Source organism: Fulmarus glacialis, unplaced genomic scaffold (genome assembly GCF_000690835.1).
Source record: "Fulmarus glacialis isolate BGI_N327 unplaced genomic scaffold, ASM69083v1 scaffold16532, whole genome shotgun sequence".
In the NCBI taxonomy this organism is placed as follows: domain Eukaryota; kingdom Metazoa; phylum Chordata; class Aves; order Procellariiformes; family Procellariidae; genus Fulmarus; species Fulmarus glacialis.
This window is the reverse complement of record NW_009198591.1, coordinates 1-19,013: the sequence shown is the minus strand read 5'-3', so window position 1 is coordinate 19,013 and position 19,013 is coordinate 1. Positions and strand designations below refer to the sequence as shown.

The following is a 19,013-nucleotide window of genomic DNA, read 5'->3' as shown; positions in this document are numbered from 1 at the left end:
AGGAATATGGTCATTGGTACTGTTGCACACTTACTATATGTGTTAGACAAGCCTGAGGAAAAACTGTAAGGGTTTTAGTAAATGATCAAAACTAAGGTTTACTTTAACAACTTAGACCCACTGAAGAGTGACCTTTGTAACTAGATAAAAAATGAATAATATTATCATTTTACATTTAATTTTTTTTTAAAACAGCTGTCCAACATCAAGTAATAATAGTTGTTTTAATAATAAATTGTTTTATCCCAGTCTTAGCTTTTCTTATTGTTACATGGTAAATGTAAATTTTCTGGTAATGTATATTTGAGTATTTCAAGGTTTAACTCCTGTTCTTGTACTTACTGAAAGGATCTGCTTCCCCCTTCCTCAAAATCAAGAATGGGTGCAGGCAGGCTTGAAACTCCAAATAAAATGTTTTCCCTGGGGCAATATTGTTCATCACATTCTTCCTAAAGGCTTTTGGTTTTTCGTTTTGAATGGAAATAGAAGAGCCAGATGCAGGTATCTCATTTCAAAATACCCTTCCATTCTTTAGGAAAGAAAAAGATTCTTCATTATTCTCTTTCTTTTTTAAAAATGTTTTTTCAGCACTCCATAAAATATATGCCCACATTGACAAGCACAGCTGCAACCTGACATTCCCTATAGAAACTTTGCACTTGCCCTGTGGCAACAAGCCCCACAAAAAAAAAAAAAAAAAAATTCTTTATCAGTTTTTTCTCTGACCTCCCATAAGCAGAGGCTGAGATGTGGCAAAACTATCCCTACCCTTACTCATTTATCTATAGTCATGTAAAGTGATTTTTCTCTAAAAGGCAATGACAATTTTATAGATTTCAGATGGGCTGTTTCTTAGTGAGTGTAATTATTCATGCCATGAATCTGAAACGGTCAGAAACATTTCATGAGCAGTAAGTGGGAACTTGTTTTTTTTTCTTTTTTTAAGAGACTTAATAGTCCTGCCATTGTGAGGTAGGATTCTGTATTTGCAATTCACATAACTACAAATATTGCCAACTTCTCTTTCTATTTCCCACAAGTTGTGTGATTTTTGGTACTGCTATCACAGTGCCATAATTGCACTAGAATCTTTGCTCCTATTAAAAAAGAGAGAAACCCATGTGTTTCTTTAAAACTGTAGCAATTGAAAGATCAAAACAAGAAAAAATTACAGTTTCAGATGTACTAAACATGGTATTTTTGGAGAGGTGTCCTGGCTCTCAGTGTTTGAGTGCTTGCATCTGCCAATACATGGCAATACTGTACATGCTTTTATTGAGCTTGTGGGATAAGCTACAAGAAGACAATGAAAGCTAAGCCAGTGTGATACATCATGGGTCCTGTTATTTAAAACTAGGTGTCTTTACAATTCTGTACTTCGAAATATTTCTCGGAAACAAGTTTCTGAAAAGTAGTGTCTTACACATTTTTCTAATCCTCTGTCATTTACCAAATTTCTGTTGCAATATTGATCTCTACTTCTCCCCATTTATTTTCTTTTTGCTTAGTATCCTTTGAATTTTGTTGTCAGAAAGGTTTCAGTTTTAAAACAATAATTTGTAAGCAAAACTGTAAGTGTTCTTTTCTTTAGATTTTAGCTGGGTTGAATTACAATCTGAGGTGCCGGTGTCTCTCTGCCGCCTGGGTGGACCTTCGAGAACTACAGTTAACATTTGTACTTGGCTGAGGCTCTTGATTTAGGTGGCATGAATGTGAAACAAAGAGAGGAATACTATTAGCTGTATTTAATGCAGAGTCAAAAACTCTGTAAGAAAACCACATTTATCGAAGAAACTGTGTGGTTTTTTCCTTAACTTGGACAATTAAGATTGTACACTACCTGTATTACTTCACTAGAGAACACTGCAGGTTTCTGTATCTTGTTATTCCGCATACAGCAGAACTTCCTTCATAACATACTTCGGCTATCGGAAGGGAATATTTCCATCTCCAAAATATATATCACAGGTCAGGTTTACTATATACATATGTATGTTATATAGAAGAAGTCAGTGTTCAGAGGTGTGTGTTGCTATTGATACACAGGGCCAATTAATAAGATTCATTTTAAAAGATACCCCGCAAGAATATCAGGAAATACGGTCTGAACTCCTAGAATACATAAACTATTATTTTATTCTTTTTTAAGCTTCTGCCTATAGTTGCTTTTGGTGAGTCTTCGTGGCTTACTGCTCCTTGGGCCAGTCCTCCTTATTTTTAGTGAGACTAAGCTACACCTAACTACATAGGTCATCTAGATCATGTGTTTGTGGCTTCCCTGTTTTCCTTCTTATTGGGTGGAGGCATTTTGTTAGTTTTATTGGTGTTTTAGCACTTGCCATGAAGTTTCTTATGTTATGAAGGAACAAATCTCTGTGTCCTTAGTTTTATTACTATCTATATTTTCTGTTCCCCCAATAGATTCTGGACCTGTAAGTAGTCTTAAAATCTTAAAAGATACTTTGTTGCAGAGTTTTAAAATGTCTGTAATAAGATGGTGTGGTAACATTATGCTACACTGTATCTATTTCTTGGAAAAATAAAAGCCAACATGACCAAAAGAGGAAAAATAAATGGGTTTTTGTAACAGAAAACAGCTGCAACCACATCAAGGCATTTTTGTCTGCTCTACTGGCTTTGCTGAAAATTAAAGCCACAACTTAATAATATTCAAGGAAGATAGTTCTATGGAATGAAATCTGTTAAATGCTTAATAACAAACAGTTAAAAACACAAAACGGGATGTTTAGGAAACTGTTTCTGAATGCTAAATAGCCTAGATTGCAGAAGTTCTGCTTCTTCAGTAGAGGCTAGAAAATGAAAGTCTTATTCAGAATGATGGATTGTAAATACCAGTTGAGGAATTTGTGTCTTACATTTTCACACATATGTTCAGTGTGTTCAAATAAAAACAGCTTGCTTTCTAACCTAAAAATACTTGGAAGTGTATGAAATCAAGTGATCTAAAACCAGGGAGCTATCCATTTGTTGAGGAAGATTTTAGAAATGAGAGAAAAAATTTTACAGTGACTCATATATAGTTCAATGCTTAGTTTTTTTATCTACAAATGCAGTAGATTAGATGAGCTAAACGTTGAACTAATCTGAAGTTAGAAGAGCTGAATTCTTGCAAAACATCTGTTGACAACCTTGGAGTAGATGGACTTTAAATTCAAAGTGATTTAAATCAGAGACTTTTGTCATAGTTTAGTATTTAAATCAAGGGGGGTTTACGTCATGATTTATGCAGCTTTTAAAATTCTTAAACTTTTAAATTATTTTTCTAAAGAACGGTTGACTCATTGTTTAGTGACTACTAGGATATGTTGATTTTCAATTAAATATGCCCATTACATTGAGTTGGTACCTCTTTGCCCTAGCCAGGAAAATATATTCTATGCACATTCTATGCACAGTTTAATGTATGTTTACTTAGAATTGTAGTCCTTACCTTTTGTTCTAGTAAAGATACTTAATAAAATTTTTTTCCTTTGTTGATTCCGGCTTACTAGAAATTTGTGCCCTGCTGCTTATGATGGAAGCTGGAGTATAATTCAGTATCAAGACAACAGTGTTTAAAAACTATAGAAACTTAACTAATGAAATTTTTTATTATACAGTATATACAAAAGTCAAATATGCTATACAATTACAGCCAGGATTTGGATCTTAGGGCAAGAGGTACGAGAACACTACAAACACTGGTTGCAGTTAGGGTGGAGAATAGAATAACATTATAACATTTTATGATACCTCTTGGACAGAACCAGGATTCATTAGGATGTTGGAAATGTTAAAAAAAACAAACAACAAACCCTTTTTAAAGCTACTTGCTTGCTTGTTAAAAGGAAGCATTACCTGCAGTTAGTGGATTGATCCTATTGCTTGAAAAGTCTCCATGATTTTAGAATACTAGATCTCTTCTTGCATTTGTTTTTATTCATCATCATCAGATCAAAACTAGTTGCTTATTCTTCCAGCTCCTGTTTGGTTTCTCAAATTCAGATGAAACAGAATTGAACTAAAGAAAACAGTAAATTCAAATGCATAAAATATCTCTTAGTACCTCTGCAATAGACTATAATTATCAAAATTTGGCTTATCAATTCATTTAACTCGGCAGACTCAGCTGCTTAGGTAGTAACAATTCCCAGCCACTAATAAAACACTCTTTATAACTTGTTTTTGTTTGAATATGATTTTTTATTTAATGTATAATAGTTTATGTTTTAGGAAGGTCAGGCTTTACCAGATTTACCCATAGTTTCACACTCAGCAGTGTTTTAGGAAAGATTAGTTAAAAAGGAAAAATAGCTCTAATATAATTTAAAATAATTTCTATTACCCTTTATTTGCTTTTGTATTTAGGTATTATACACAATATATTTAGAATTTCCTTTGATATTCCTTTGTCAACCATTTGTTTTGTTGTGTAAAACCTACTATTCGTAAGTTAATTGGGTAATAAAATATAGGAAGTTTTGTAACAGTTCTACTGTTTTGTAACAGTAAATCAAAACTTTCTTAGCTTTCCTTTTTAACATGATCATAAGTATTCTGTTATACTAACTCCTAAAATGACAGAAAAAGCCAGCATGCTAATGGAAATACAGATTTTAATGAGTTATATTTGATACTTTAACTGCTTAGGATTGAATCCAGTACTGTTTAAGTTCTAAAGGCTACAAATACTATATTTGATTCAGTTAATGAAAATGGAGCTTCAAAGTCATCATCTTCCTCAAATGCATATATGAGGAAATATATATGAGGAATATATATGAGAAAATGCATGTATGAGGCAATTGAGAAAAATAATTATGTAGAGTAACCTTCAATTACTTTTAAAATATTATCTTTTTATTAATAAATACATGCCTGATAGGGATGTTAGAAACTTTAGACCTGTGTGGCATTTTCAAATTTTGTTTCCTAAAGTTACCTTCTTAAAACTTTGGTGAGGACATACAAATTTAGATTTTGGTGTCCATGGGTGAAAACTTCATTGCTAATACGCAGGCACCTAGAAAATGTTATACAACCTGTAGATCAAAAGCTGCCATGAAATGAAGCTAAAATTGAAAGTAAGCTTCAGAAAATGAAGGGTAAAATGTACGACTTGTAGCAATTCAGAAACAAAGCTTTTTGGATCTTTAAAAGTTATAAAATTATTTCCATATGCTTCCAAGAAGAAATTCATGCTTACAGCCACTGAAACCTCTTCATTATATCCTAGTGTAGTACCATGCAAACTCTGCAGCTGCAAGTAATGTAGCTTAGCATCTATGGTATCAAATGAGAAGAAAATGATTGTAAAAGATATTTAGCTTCCATTTTTTTTCGCAGCTTCACTCACCTCTGGCAACCAGTTGCTTTCTCTTTCTAAAGTCTACAGGGTGTGGCATAGATGATGAAGCACAGTTTTTCATTATTTGAACATTCAAACCACAAGCAATTGACTGGATATTTTTGAGAACGATAAAATAAAAACAAGTATTATGCCCCTTTGTAATGACTAAAATATGCATGTTTAAATTAGTTTTGCCTGCAAGAACTTGTCATAATTATTTTTACTTGTAACCTGTAGGCTATCTTAAAAATCACAAAGAAATGAACTGCTGCAATTACCATGTCTTTTCTTCACAATTTTCACCTACTTTTCTTTGTGTCTCTTGCTACTCTAAATGAGAGTAAAATGTCCCCTTTTGATGTCTGTTAAGATTTCTCTTTGTCAGAAAAAATCCTTTGGAGTTTTTTATTTCAAATTTATTAATGAAGTTCATTTTCTCTTCTGAATTTTAATACTAATTTTAAATTTATTTTTTAATGGACATTTTATATGATTCCATGAGACTGATAATGGCTTTGATGTTGTGGTTCTGATGGCTCATGATGTTACAAGTTGAATTTTCTTTTCAGACAGTGATGTTACCAGATGCCCACTAATTTCCTCCTCTTTTTTTCTGGTGCTCCTGTTTTCTTGCCTAAATATTTCTGTTCTTTCTGTTTTCTGTCTCTTAGCAGCAGCACCTACAGAAAATTGACTACCAGAGCTTTTCATTCTGCTCTTACACAAGCAGAAACAGTGGAAAAATATGAGAAGGGAAAATGTAACTAACAGAAGGAAAGATAGCAAAAGGAGGAAAAGAGCAAAAGCAGGAGATTTTCTCCTATGGCTCAGGAATCCTGTTCATTCTTAAAGATTTATGTCTTTCCTGAAACAGTACAGGATTCCCCAAACCCACCCAAACTAGACATAAGCACAGGACCACCAGATGGTGAATCATGATTGTAGCACAAGGAGCTATTAATTTCTGAATCCATTATTTAGCTTCCAGTCTTAATTTTTAACACCATCAAATCAATACACATCACTGTCCTCCCCAGAAACATGCTTGCTGAGTTGTAAGCACGTTTTCGATCTACTCTAGCTACATTTTCTCTTATTACATTCTGGAATAACTCTTCTGAAATAGCCTTACAGAGGAAAGATTAACTTTTTTCTTTTACAGTCTTTAAGTTCTTTCTCGTAGCGTAGTGTTTTTAAAACAAACAAGCAACCAACCACTAAAAGCCATAACATGACATGCTGACACTTAAAAATTTCTTTGTAAAAGTGGACATGTGGGTCTCTGTACAGGGTCTGGCTGGGATGGAGTTAATTTTCTTCATAGCAGCTGGTATGGTGCTGTGTTTTGGGTTTGCGACCAAAACAATGCTGATAACACACCCATGTTTTAGCTGTTGCTGAGCAGTGTTTGCACAGCATCAGGGCCTTCTCTGTTTCTCGCTCTGCCCCCCCAGTGAGTAGACTGGGGATGCGCAATAGTCTGGGAGGGGACACAACAGACAGATGACCTGAACTAAGCGAAGAGATATTCCATGCCATTTAACATCATGCACAGCAATAAAAAGGGAAAAGAGGGTGTTCTAGAAAGTTACCCATCTTTTGGTCAGGAACTGGCTGGGCATTGGTCTACCCATGGGAGATGGTGAGTGATTGCCTTTGCATCACTTGTTTTGGTTTTTTTCTCTCTTCTTTCCCTTCTCCTTCGCTTGTTAAACAATTTTAATCTCGATCCACAAGTTGTACTGCTTTTACTCTTCCTTTCCTCTTCCCCTGTCCCACTGGGGCGGGGTGTTGGGAAGTGAGCAAGCAGCTGTGTGGTGCTTAGCTGCCTATTGCGATTAACCAACAACAGTCTCATAAGGACATATTCCCATAATTTAAATTAGTTTACAAGTTATGGACACCAATCCTGACTCCTGTGGTGCAAAAGAACTTTGGGCTTTTAACATTTCTGGAAGTTGTAAGAAGCTCTTCCACAATGACATGATGTGTCTGTTTTTGTATGCAGCATATTAATAATATTCCACAGTAGGCCTGACCAGTACTGTTCGTAGACAAGCGTGTGGTGCTTTGGTGCGATGCATAAAGGTGAGACCTTGGAATTGGTGGTGCACGGTTGAGTTAAGTAGTGTGGAGATACAAGGCAAGGATTGCCTTTTCAAAGCAGAATAGAGCTGTTTGTTTGAGAAACTATTAATAAGTCATGAAATAACTAAAACTTACAGAACCTTCCTGTGCTGATATCTCAAAAATCTGAATGTTGTCTCAATAGATCAGTGTACTCTTAAAATGGAGTCTTTTCAATAGGAAGAGAGCAGTTACTTTAATATTGACTGTTGCAGTCCTACACATCAGTAAAAATGTAAGTAAATTAGAGCATCAAAGTGAATTGTTTTGAGCAAATAAAGTATCATGAGAACTGTTGATTGTAATACTTTCAGATTAAGCAACAAAATATACATGTTTATAGACATGCCAGCTACATGAGGCCTTAAATAGTCCTGGGTTTCTAGTGCTTATTCATTTACTATGTGTCATTTTATGATTATTTACTATAATTAGAAATAATCCTGACATATTAGCTTTCTCCCCATGCTAAAATCTGATAAGGCTTTTCAGCGTTAGTCTGTTGCTGTTACTGTGTAGATGTGGAAAACAAGCCTAAAGCTTTGAACTTGCAAGCCTGTAGTCACAGCAGGTCTGTCCACAGCGATCTACAAGTTTGCATTCCTACCACATGCAGTAAGGTTTTCTCTATAGACCCATGTCACCGAGGAATTCAGCAAGGAACAAGAAATCTTCAGTCAGAGACGGGCCACAAGTGTGTGAAAAACTAGCCACACGTAAACAGTAAAGGTCATTAGCAGGCTCCTAAACTCCTGGCTAGGAATTAGTTTTTTGGATCATTAATGGTAAAAAGCCTAGGAAATGAATAGGACTCAGTGTCCTATTAAAAATTAGCCAAAACAATTAAAAGGTTTTCTAATTTCTAATGGGAACCAGACCTAATAGCTCATTTTCCCTTGTCTAGTGGGCTGTTTCTGCATTTTGAATTACATTAATTTTATGTCCTGTATTTTTAAAGAAATATCTTGAAGTATTTTTTCTGTATAGGAGTTGTAAATTATTTACAGTGAGGGCAGTGAAAGCTTGGGAGAAGTAGAATCTAGAGTCTCCCTAAGACTGCGTTACTGATTCCAAGTCTTGTGACTTTAAATTAGTACAGTTAGCTGTGACAGGATTTCTTCTGGTGTGTGCAAATGTGTATTTTGCAGACTCCTAATACAGTTGCTGTATTATGCAATCCCATGAGTTAAAATGCTCGTTTGGTTGCAAATGCACAGCCTTTTTTCGTGTGAGGTGTCTCTCCTTAGGGTATTACATGTTTCCCTAAACTCAGTTTTCTGATTTTAACAGCAGCCTTTCTGCTTTCATTTCAATGTAAATTTCTTGCTGCTGAGTGGATGACTGATGGCTATTTAAGAGCTATCTTCTCCTCAACTGTGTATTTTTCCTTAACCCTAAAATAACTTTGGTACAAGAAAATTGCAAACAGTGAGCCTTTAGTATTTTAAAATGTAATTTTTGGAGAGGTATGTTAAGTACTTTCTCTTTCCTTATCTTTGCATCCTTGCAAGCATGTCTTACAAAACAATCCAAAGGGAGGAAGAGATAAAGAAAGAACAAAAATAAGTGATGTTTTACACTGTCCGCTTTGCCTGCAGGTCTGCCACTCTGGAGGAAAACAAGCCCATGCCCACAAGTTACCAAACTTTTTCACTCTGTAGCCATTATATTCATTTCCCTCTCCATTCACCTTAGGCTCTAAATCTCCTCACCTAGCCCTCTGATGATAATCAGGGTAATCTATGAACTCATTTTCAATACAAGCCATAGGATTTTCCTGAAAGGAAAAAAAGAAAAAATTAAATTTGGACAAGGAAAAGTAGATTGCAGATAAATGGGGCGGGGATGAGGTGAATAAAAGGACAAAAGAAACGCAGGACAAGATGATCTTCCTCACTATGTTCATTTTGTACTCAGTCATTCATTTACACCAGATGCAGAATTGCTTTCTGCAGTGAGTGGATTGCCCTGTCATTAACGTAAAATTAGCTCCAAATGATCTTGGCCAAGAGCTTTGAAATATGTTAGTATAGAACCACACACTCAAAAACATGTGGGAATCCATGTGGGTTTCCAGATGTGAGAATCTTCTGTGATACAAATATAGTTATGTTTACGTAGCATAATATTCTGCTCTGTGGATATACTCTAGATGCAGCTGTGCTTCCAGTAGTGGTATAACTATGTTACTGTGGTGCTCTGCCTGAGTGAACGCATCTTGTTTCTTATAGTGAGTCCATTCTAATAATGACTACTTTTAAACAGACTTTGTCCTGCAAGTTAAAATACTCCTTCAAGAAATGTAAGAAATTCAGTATGGGCTAGTAGATTAGATTGAGAGTGAAAATTTGAAAAACTCCATGTTTCATTTCTGATTTGTCATGTGTTTTGCTCTAATTGTTTTTCTCTGTCTGACTTATTTTTCATGAGCAAGTACTTTCTGCCCTAGGATTAAAATTTAAAAGCCTGAGAAAAGTTTAAAGAGGTCATAATTTTTTCTTTGTTATCTAAATAAGTGCTTAAGGTTGTGGTTTGAGTTTCCATTATATTATCAAAATACATTGATTGATACCAAGACTAGCTGAATCTCAATATAATTGAGATTAACCTGATTTTGTGTTCATCTAAATAAAAGTCCTCTACACATAATGATAGTCTGATGATGCACTTTTTTTTTTGTTTAAAAGCCCTTAACATCTCAATTTCTTTAGTGTAGTTGTCTTCTTTTGTATGTGCAGGAAGTGAACTCAAAGTGTCTTGGGAAGGAAATTGGTCTGTGCAGTAAAAGACTAGTGGGTTGAATAAATCTATAAAACCGAGTTTAAGTACATCAGCTGGTGCCTGAACTGTAAATTAATCAGTCTATAGTAGTGGTTATTAGTTACTATTAATGTTTGAACACGTAAATACAGAATGGTGACTGAAAATAACCTAAGGTGTCTTTCTTGTTCACTTTCTAGTGTCACCTTGTAATTTTTAATAGTCACAACAAGTTTTACAAAGAAATACTATTTCCTTCCTGACTGAAAACTGTCCCCATTCATGAAAATGAATAATCAGTTTTCAGGTGTAATCCGTACACCCTGTGCTACTTAGGCTGTGATCTCATCATGTCATATACATCAAACAGGCTCATATCACTCCTGTAGTTGAATAAGAGACCTTCAGGGGAAAAAAAAAATCAGCTAGATATCTAATATCAATCTTTCCTCTGAAATGACAGTAGCTCCATGCTCTAGCACAATGTAAAGTAAATTCTGTGTAATATTCATTACACAGTGAATAAAATCATTGTTTGACATAAATCACTGCAGCCTTAGGGAGTTCATCAGATTGTCAGCTGATTCTTTGTCTCTTGGAGGTTGGGTAACATCGAGGTTTTGATTGTAGAAAGCATCTTTTTCCATTAAATGTTGCATAGTATCTGTAACATTTATAATATATATTATTATATCTTCTATATCTCATATTTCGTGGGCAAATGTATTACGCATGTCTAAAATGTATCTTGTACTTTTCATTATAATCTTTACATTTTCAGGGAGTATTGTGCTTCTCTATTACCAAGGAGCATTAAGGATTGTAAAGGCTAGAAATAACTCCCCATTTCAAACCTCTCTAAGCAAAATATCCTTTGCTATTTTTCACCAGCTAATATCAGTCATTATCTTTAATATCAAATTTTAAGAAATGTCCAATAAAGGAAACCTGCATGATAAAAATGATGGGAGTGTGCCACTGTGAATAAGAAATTGACTGAAAAGATACATCGGTGAGCTATCCAAGCAGTGACAGCTTGTAGAAAGCAGTAAAACCGTTGTACAGAAGATGGGGCTTTCTTCTGTCACATGCTATTGGACATACCTGACATGGTAGGTCCTCTAGATGAGTAACTGATGTGCTTTTTGTCACATGGTTGAAAGAGGCTATGTTGCATTTCTACAGTGAGCGGCTGGGAATACTTCAGTCAATATGTGACAATCTTTGTGGGCTGGTGCTGTCCAAAACCATTTTTGACCCCAGTTGCATCGCCCCAACAGCTGAAAGCCTTTAGCAATGTGTTGTTTTGCTTTCAGTAACTAAAATCTTAAAATGTGTGTGTTTCTGTATGTATACACAACAAACCAAGATACGTGAAAAAGTACGTGCTTTGGTAATGAAAAAGCAGTGATATCTAGTGGAAGTCTAAGCAAAATCAAAGGCCTCTCAGTGCCTTGTGGACATCAGACTTCTTTCCTAACTTTGAGCATCTAATCTATCTAGAACCTAGTGAAGATGTTACATAAATGATATAATTATGTAAATATATTAAAATTAATTTTGAATTGAAAAACATTTATATCAGTTTAAGAGTTCTGCCAGTGCTTTTATATCTCTCACACTGTTTTATGGAGCTGCTTTTCATTAATTATATTTTGACAGAAGAAATTCTTCCCCTTTTTTTCAGACTGAAGAACAAACGGGCCTCTCTGAAGAGCAGCTTAAGACCCTTCTGGAAGAATGTATGCAGCCTCAGAGAACAATAAGCAACGTTACCATGCCAAAGTCTCAGGAATCTCTTTCTTGTGGATTAAGTCCCCCTTGTTACACAAGTCAAGACTCCACTCTTCGCTCCACATCTACTTTTTCCAAAATGTTAGTTGAAGACCATATTGTAGGGATGTTAACGGCTCAGGAAAAGGCTGGACTTGAAGACAAAAGCTTATGTGTTAATGCAGGGAGTGAAATCCCTGGCTACTATATCAGCAAAGCATTGGCTGATAGTTGCTTATCAAAGGATTCACTGGCCCAAACAGAGGAACCTGATGACCTAGAAGGTTTACAGAAGATGGGTGATAAGAGTATTACTGAAGGTTACTTTATGTCAAGAGCACTCAACACAAAAAGGTTGAAGAAACCTTCTTTCTTGGGTGAACCATTATATTGCATCAGCATGAACAATGAGCCATCCACAGAGGCTGACATTCTCAGCATACCACTGCAAACCAAAGGAGGTGAGACTCTTAACAACCCTTTAGAATAGGCTTTTGATTATGATGAAAAAACCCAAGCAGGTTCTCACCAAAGGTATGCACCAATACACAATGATTATTACGGTGGGGCAAGGATGTACTTTTATAAAACATAAAACTGTGCCAAAAATAATACACACTAAGTAACAGAATGTTTATTAAAATTCTTGCTCTGACATAATTGACTATAAGACTAGGACTCTTATGAAATATAATATTGTCAACTGGAAAACAGTGTTGACAACACATATGGATTATATTTTTGGTAGTAGAAAGTCATGTTCACTGTTCTGTGGAAAGCAAATATTCTCCCAGTAGTTGGGATACATAACAATTCACACAAAAATCCAAGTGTTTCTTGAATGTTTTTAATAAGGTAAACTTGGTAGTATAGAAACAAACATGACCTAGCTATATTAAAAATAATAAATTGCGTTCAGGGAATTCAAATTTACACATAGAAGATAACAAAATGAATAAATACTGCATAATTTCTATAAATGACTTTTAATTCAATCAAAGCAAGAATAGACTTTAACCAGCTAAAAACTAAACTCACCCTATCTGGCATTATAAAAAGATTTTGGAAATGTCTCTATTTTTTATGTCCTTTACTTAAATGCAGTTATATAGTGATATTGTAATCTAAATCTGCATTTAGATTTTTAGCCTAAGAACGCTTCTCTTTCTGGAAAGCAAACTGTTCAAATAAGCCAGATTTTAGGCAGATACATCTACATCTTTCATTTCTTTCATAAAAGTTGTGGCAGTATGAAGTTGTTTGTGATTAAAGTGATATAGTGTAATTGTATTAGAAATCAATAAATTTTGCTAGATTTGTGAAGATAGGTCTTTGTTCTACTGGTAATATATTCTGAATTTGGAGAAACATTTTTTCACATTCATTGGTAATTTAGAAGAACATCCTGGTACCTCTTTACTGTGTTATCATTTCTTAATTATGATCACAACTGTTTCTTTGATTGTTCATATTTAACCTTTCTACCGTGAAGGGAATGTTAATATTTTTTTAAAGTGATTCCACCTATCGGAAAGCAAGAAGGCTTGTTATTGCTGTTTTTACACTGCCAGACAAAGTTGGTATCCAGACTCACCTGCCACATTTGCCCATTATGAGATTTAGACCATAGCTGCAATAGGAAGAAAATAGAAATACAATACCTGTAGAAACAGTTGGGGTTTTTTTTTTGGTAGGTTAGTTTTCAGCTAACTTCACATGCCAGCTTTGCTCTTCACATAGATGCAAGCATCAGAAGAGTGGAGCAAGGGAAGAAGTAAGTGGTCTGCCCCAGAGGAGAGCAGGGTGGCAGTGGTGGTGATGGGGAACGCCACAGAGAACCACCTGTATCAGGGGCAACCTGATCTCATGCAGGATTAAAATGACTACATACTATACCACCAGTCTTCTTCAGCAACCAACAGTGAGAAAAACTCAAGTTTAACTTGCTGCCTTCACATGAATTAAAGTTCTCCTGTAGTCTGAATAGATGTAGTACAGTCAGAGTCAAGTGTGACTCAGCCCCAACTACCATCTCTCTTTATTAGCGTATTTTAAGATGGGATGTGTTAAATCAAGCAAAACACCATGCACTGTAGCCACTATGTAGTGAAGTGAGCAGGTAACTGTTTATACCTGTTGTGGTAGACATAGTCACTATGAGGTAATTTTATTGCACAAGAGAGAAAGGAGATTTCAGCTATTAAGTAAATTTCCATATGGGACATCTCGTGGTAAAAGTCTTTAAAGTGAATGTGTTAACATTTATCACGTAATAATTTAAATATCTTTGACTCACAATCATGCGTTGTGTCAGAGCAATGCAATAGGGTGTTTCGATTACCTATTTTCAGTAGTGGCTGAGTAATGTTCAACCGTATAGACCTCAAATCTGTATGGTTAATAAACATTTTGGGTTTAAGGTCATTTTGCTTACCAAAGGGTTTTTTTGGGGGTGGTGGTGGTGAAAGTGTTCTGAATTTTCAGAGCCTCTAAATGTTTTCATTTTTACTAAAAACAAAACCAAGGATATCATTACGGATATCATTACCTCATCAGGCTTTGAGTCTTTGTGTCAGTGCCTGATTTTTAAAAATGGTGTGAATGGATAATCTTTAGGCACAATAAAAGTAAGTGCAAAATAAAACCCACTTCAGAGGTTTGTAATTGTTTTTACATTAGTGCCAAGTATTTTGCAGTTATCCATAAGTTTAAATTAATTATATTCAGATTTATTGTGTTCTGTTAATATTACTCTAGTCCTAAAACATACAACCAAAATTAGCATTTAAATAGACAGCAGTCCATTCTTATTATTTTTATCAATGTACTGCTTATGAGAAAGCGTACAGCATAAACCAGAAAACCCTGATACCTTTCCATGGAATTAATTTGTTTCTGCAAAGGTGACTCAGTTCTGTCGTAAGCGATTATTCCTGGCCATAAGCAAAAAGTTGTGATTTTTATCAAATTTGTGAAGTTGCCTAATAGGTAAGCTTGTTGTCAGTTCAGACATGATTAGATGTGCTAATTGTATGGAGGAATGGAGATCCCAGTGGAGTCCTGTTTAAGGCAAATACGTCTGCAGATGAAGGTGTCAGGTGTATTTTTATTTTTAAGAGACATTTACATAGTTGAGCTTTGTTATGACCTTAATTCTAAAGGACATTTCAACATATATGCATAATCTTCTGTAAACAGTTTGATTTTCTGGCCTGCTAAACGTGGTTTAAACTCTGTGTAGTGCTGTGTAAGCAAACAAAACAGTGTTTGTGTGAAACCGGTTTAGCAGAATTTTGGTTTTGCAGTCACTGTGGTACTGTAGTCTGTACTATAGATTTATTGTAATACATTATTTAAGGAAAGCATAATTATTAACATCATTCATATATACAGATTTGTGTATATATATCTGAAGGAAACTCTCATGTGCCTTCAGAGATAAGTAATTCCTGCTTCTTGAAAGAAGCAGTAATTTGCGACAGGGTCATACACGTGAATATAGGTGATGTTTACTGAGATAGATAAACAGAAGCCAGACTTACCCACATACAGATATGAAAAGGTTGTTATTTCTCAGTTGCATGAGCCAATTGGTAATTATTTCCAGCTCTTTTTTTTTTTTTTTGGCTATATTAAGTTTTAAGTAGAAGTTGTATCACAAACCACTGTTGCTTTTTTTTCGTGCAAATAATATCATGCTTACAGCAGTTCAGCGTATGATTCTTTTCTTTTTTACAGATGATATGAAGATTGAAAGTTGAGGGGAGATTGATTACATGCTTCTTTACACAACGTTTTTTTCTAAAAGTGCGGTTTTCAGACACTCTGAAGGCAATGAATTATCATCATTGAAAACTGTTCCATGAGGTGATTTATTCTTAAGAGATAATTATTATTATCATTATCATATATTGTTGCAGTTTGATTTCAAAATAAACTCTTGCACTTCATTAAATTTCCTGGGAGTGTTCTATCTAATAAATAAACGTACATATGCATTTGTGCAGCTGTGTGTCTGATAGATGTGCATGTCTTTGTTCATGAAAAATATAAAATACAACTTGCAAAGTTCCATTTCTACTGATGAGGCTTTATTAGAACGGATGTGAAATGTATATAATAATTTTATCTTTCCTCCTTTACATGCAATCTACTTTTTTCGTGTAATTAGCTAAAACCTGGCCTCCGTTATCCCAGTACAGTTTGCTGGAGCTTGCAGCCTGTCTGCTGAGCCCTGACTCAGTGAAGGACCCAAATACGTACTCAATCTTCTGCCCTGGGGCTGTCTGCTGGACTGCTGGTTTGATTGAAGGTAAAGACTTGCACAAGTCCTCTGCTGGATCAGAACGTCAGCACCAGTCTGCTCAGCTGTGTCCGATTCTTGATCCTGCGAAAAGTGTAACCTACAGCAAACAATCCTAGCTCTGGTTAAGAAGTGTAACTAAGTGATGAAAGATCACAGTCCCTTGTGAAGGCTTGGTGCGAATAAAAGTGAAGGAGTTCAGAAGTTTGCCCTAGCAGTTACTGGATTGTGAAACCTTATAGTAATGGCTAGCTGGGGGGAGGGTAATACAGCTGTTTTGTGTTTGAGATAATAATAAAAACTCATTAAAAGTTTTTGCTTGTCCATCCTTTAACTACTGTTTCTCCTGAATTTTTTACTTATTTACTGAGCTGATGGTTAGTTTTTCATGCACTGTAGTGTTAGAATAAGAAGAAATTATTAAAAAACCATGGTTCTCTTTTAAAGTTTTTTTTTTGGGGGGGAGGGGGGAGAAGGAGAGATATTCTAGCAAAGAAAACTCAATGGATTTTCCCACTGCAAAGCTCTCATTTGATACAAGCTAAAAGGACAAATTCTTTCTCAGATACTATACTAGCCGTTTAACATTCAACAAGAAAAGACGTATGGATACAATGTTAACTATACAATGGCTGTGTTATGGCATAGGGCTTACTTGAACTAATCTGAATGTTTAAATTAATGCACATGTTGGCCCAGATTTTAATCTCATTTACAGAGTTTCCAGTCTGAGTGGATGTACACTCCTGAGGAAGTGGTAATCGTGGATATAACAGAGATCAGAATCTAACCTACTTTCTTTTAATTAAAAATGTAAATGGGACACTATATTTGTGACAAGCAAGTGCTATTTATTGTTTTATTTTCTGATATTTTTACTTGTTTTGCAACAGCAGTAACAAATCCATGGATACTGGGCGTTCTGTGTAGTCTCATTGCTCTATATAGCATTGCTGTGAGCACCTTTCATGGAGCTTTGCAAATCTCACCTAGATGTATTTCTTATCTTCCTTAAAAATTTTAAGTCTTTGTCATAATTTCTTTACCATAAATATAATCAAAGCAATACTGACAAAGTTTTTGCAAGAGTATTTTCTGTGCCTGTATGATATTCATGTAGGACTGTCCACCGGCTGTAATCTTTCCACAGTCCAGTTATTTGCACATGGAATTCTTGTTTTATAGAGTCCTTCTCAAAAACAGTGTTAAAGTGCTTGGATAGTTTTTGTAGAAAGCTAAGTTCTGTTTCAAGTTTATATGTAGAATATCTGCAATGTATATTAAGAGAAATAATAATTAATTCTTACTTTCCTGGTGTTTTTTGTTATCTTAAATCTCTCACTGTTATGAAAAAGCTTTTCCTAGCACCCTCAAGGAAGAGCTTGTTGGTGACTAAGCCTTACAATATTCCTGAAGCCATGAATACAACTTTTTATTCACATCTGGTGTTTCAGGGATAAGCGGGCAAGTTTGAATGACTGTTGACTTGAAGAGTATATTCCGACAGGAACTCTATTACTTCAGGTCTTGGGAAGCGCCGAGCACCCTGCACCAGTTGTGGTCACTGCAAACCGCAGGGACCTAGTGCTGATGAAATGCTATTCCAAAGGTGCTTAGGGTCAGTGCCTGAACTCAGAGACTGTGTCAAAAATTAGTGACCTAATATTTATCTGTGCTTGGTTTCTACTGCGTTATATTAAATAACAGGTTCTTCGGGAAGATCTTATTTGTTGCTTGATGTTACAGGTGAAATATCAATTCAAGCCCTCCTTTCTTTATTTATTTTCAGTTTTAAGTGAAACTGTAGGACATAAAATTATTTGATAAAACATGTTTACTGGTATGAGGTACAGAATAACGGAGATATTATATAAAATATGTGACAAGGTCATTTGCTGAAACATAACGAATATCAGGGTAAAAGGAAAGTTGAGCCCAGGAGGATTCATGGGTTTTTCTTTGTTTTTCCAGTGTCTCTCAGTTGTGACCTGCAATAACCCCTCCATCGAGCTCGCCCCTGGAATTCCAGCTGCACTGGAATGTGGCGGCTTCTCCTCGGGGAGTGATGCAGCAGTGATGATTTAAGATATTTAAATGAATTTTCATTTGCAGCCTAACTCAGGATTTGGGAACAGGTTTTCCAAAATACATATCTTCATTCAGTGTAAGTTGTATTTGGTAAGAAATTCTGACAACTAGCTTTTTTACAGTCTTCCCTAGCTCTGTTCATCCCAAAACACAGCAGAGCACAGGAGACTGTTTTGAAGTTATCCTTCTGACTTTTGGGCTTTGAGATCCTTTTTATATTGAGGAATAAGAAATTTTGTGTGTGCATGTAGGTGTGTGCTGTTTTGTGCTCCTTATCTTATTTCCCACTATGATTTTACAGCACAAGATAGATAATTTTGTTCCAAAAATTTAATATTGGTGAAAGCAATATACCCACGAAGAGAAGATTTTGTTGCGCTTGCATCTGTTTGCTGAGCCATATATGACCAAACTACTTTGCCATTGTCACTGAGGCTGCTCAGTAACATACATACAGTGCTGGTGTTCATGGTGGCCAGTGCTCAGCTGTTGATATTGATTTACTGTAGTGGGTATGTTTTGGTGCAAAGTCCATAGTGTTTTCTTCTGAAAGAGGAAAATAAGGGTGATTCAATCATTTTAATGAACCATATGTGTATGTATATAAGTATA

The 19,013-nt window shown here is 35.3% G+C and overlaps 1 protein-coding gene across 1 annotated transcript in view; it reads left to right on the top strand.

Moving 5' to 3' along the window:
* FSIP1 (fibrous sheath interacting protein 1) overlaps window positions 1-18,398 on the top strand; it is an 87,421-nt gene extending 69,023 nt beyond the window's left edge. The window contains exons 11-13 of the mRNA XM_009572971.1: window positions 11,925-12,471; window positions 16,182-16,408; window positions 18,285-18,398. Coding sequence (XP_009571266.1) covers window positions 11,925-12,471; window positions 16,182-16,408; window positions 18,285-18,398 — 888 coding nt within the window. The remainder of the gene's footprint in view (window positions 1-11,924; window positions 12,472-16,181; window positions 16,409-18,284) is intronic.
* The last annotated feature ends 615 nt before the right edge of the window (window positions 18,399-19,013 follow it).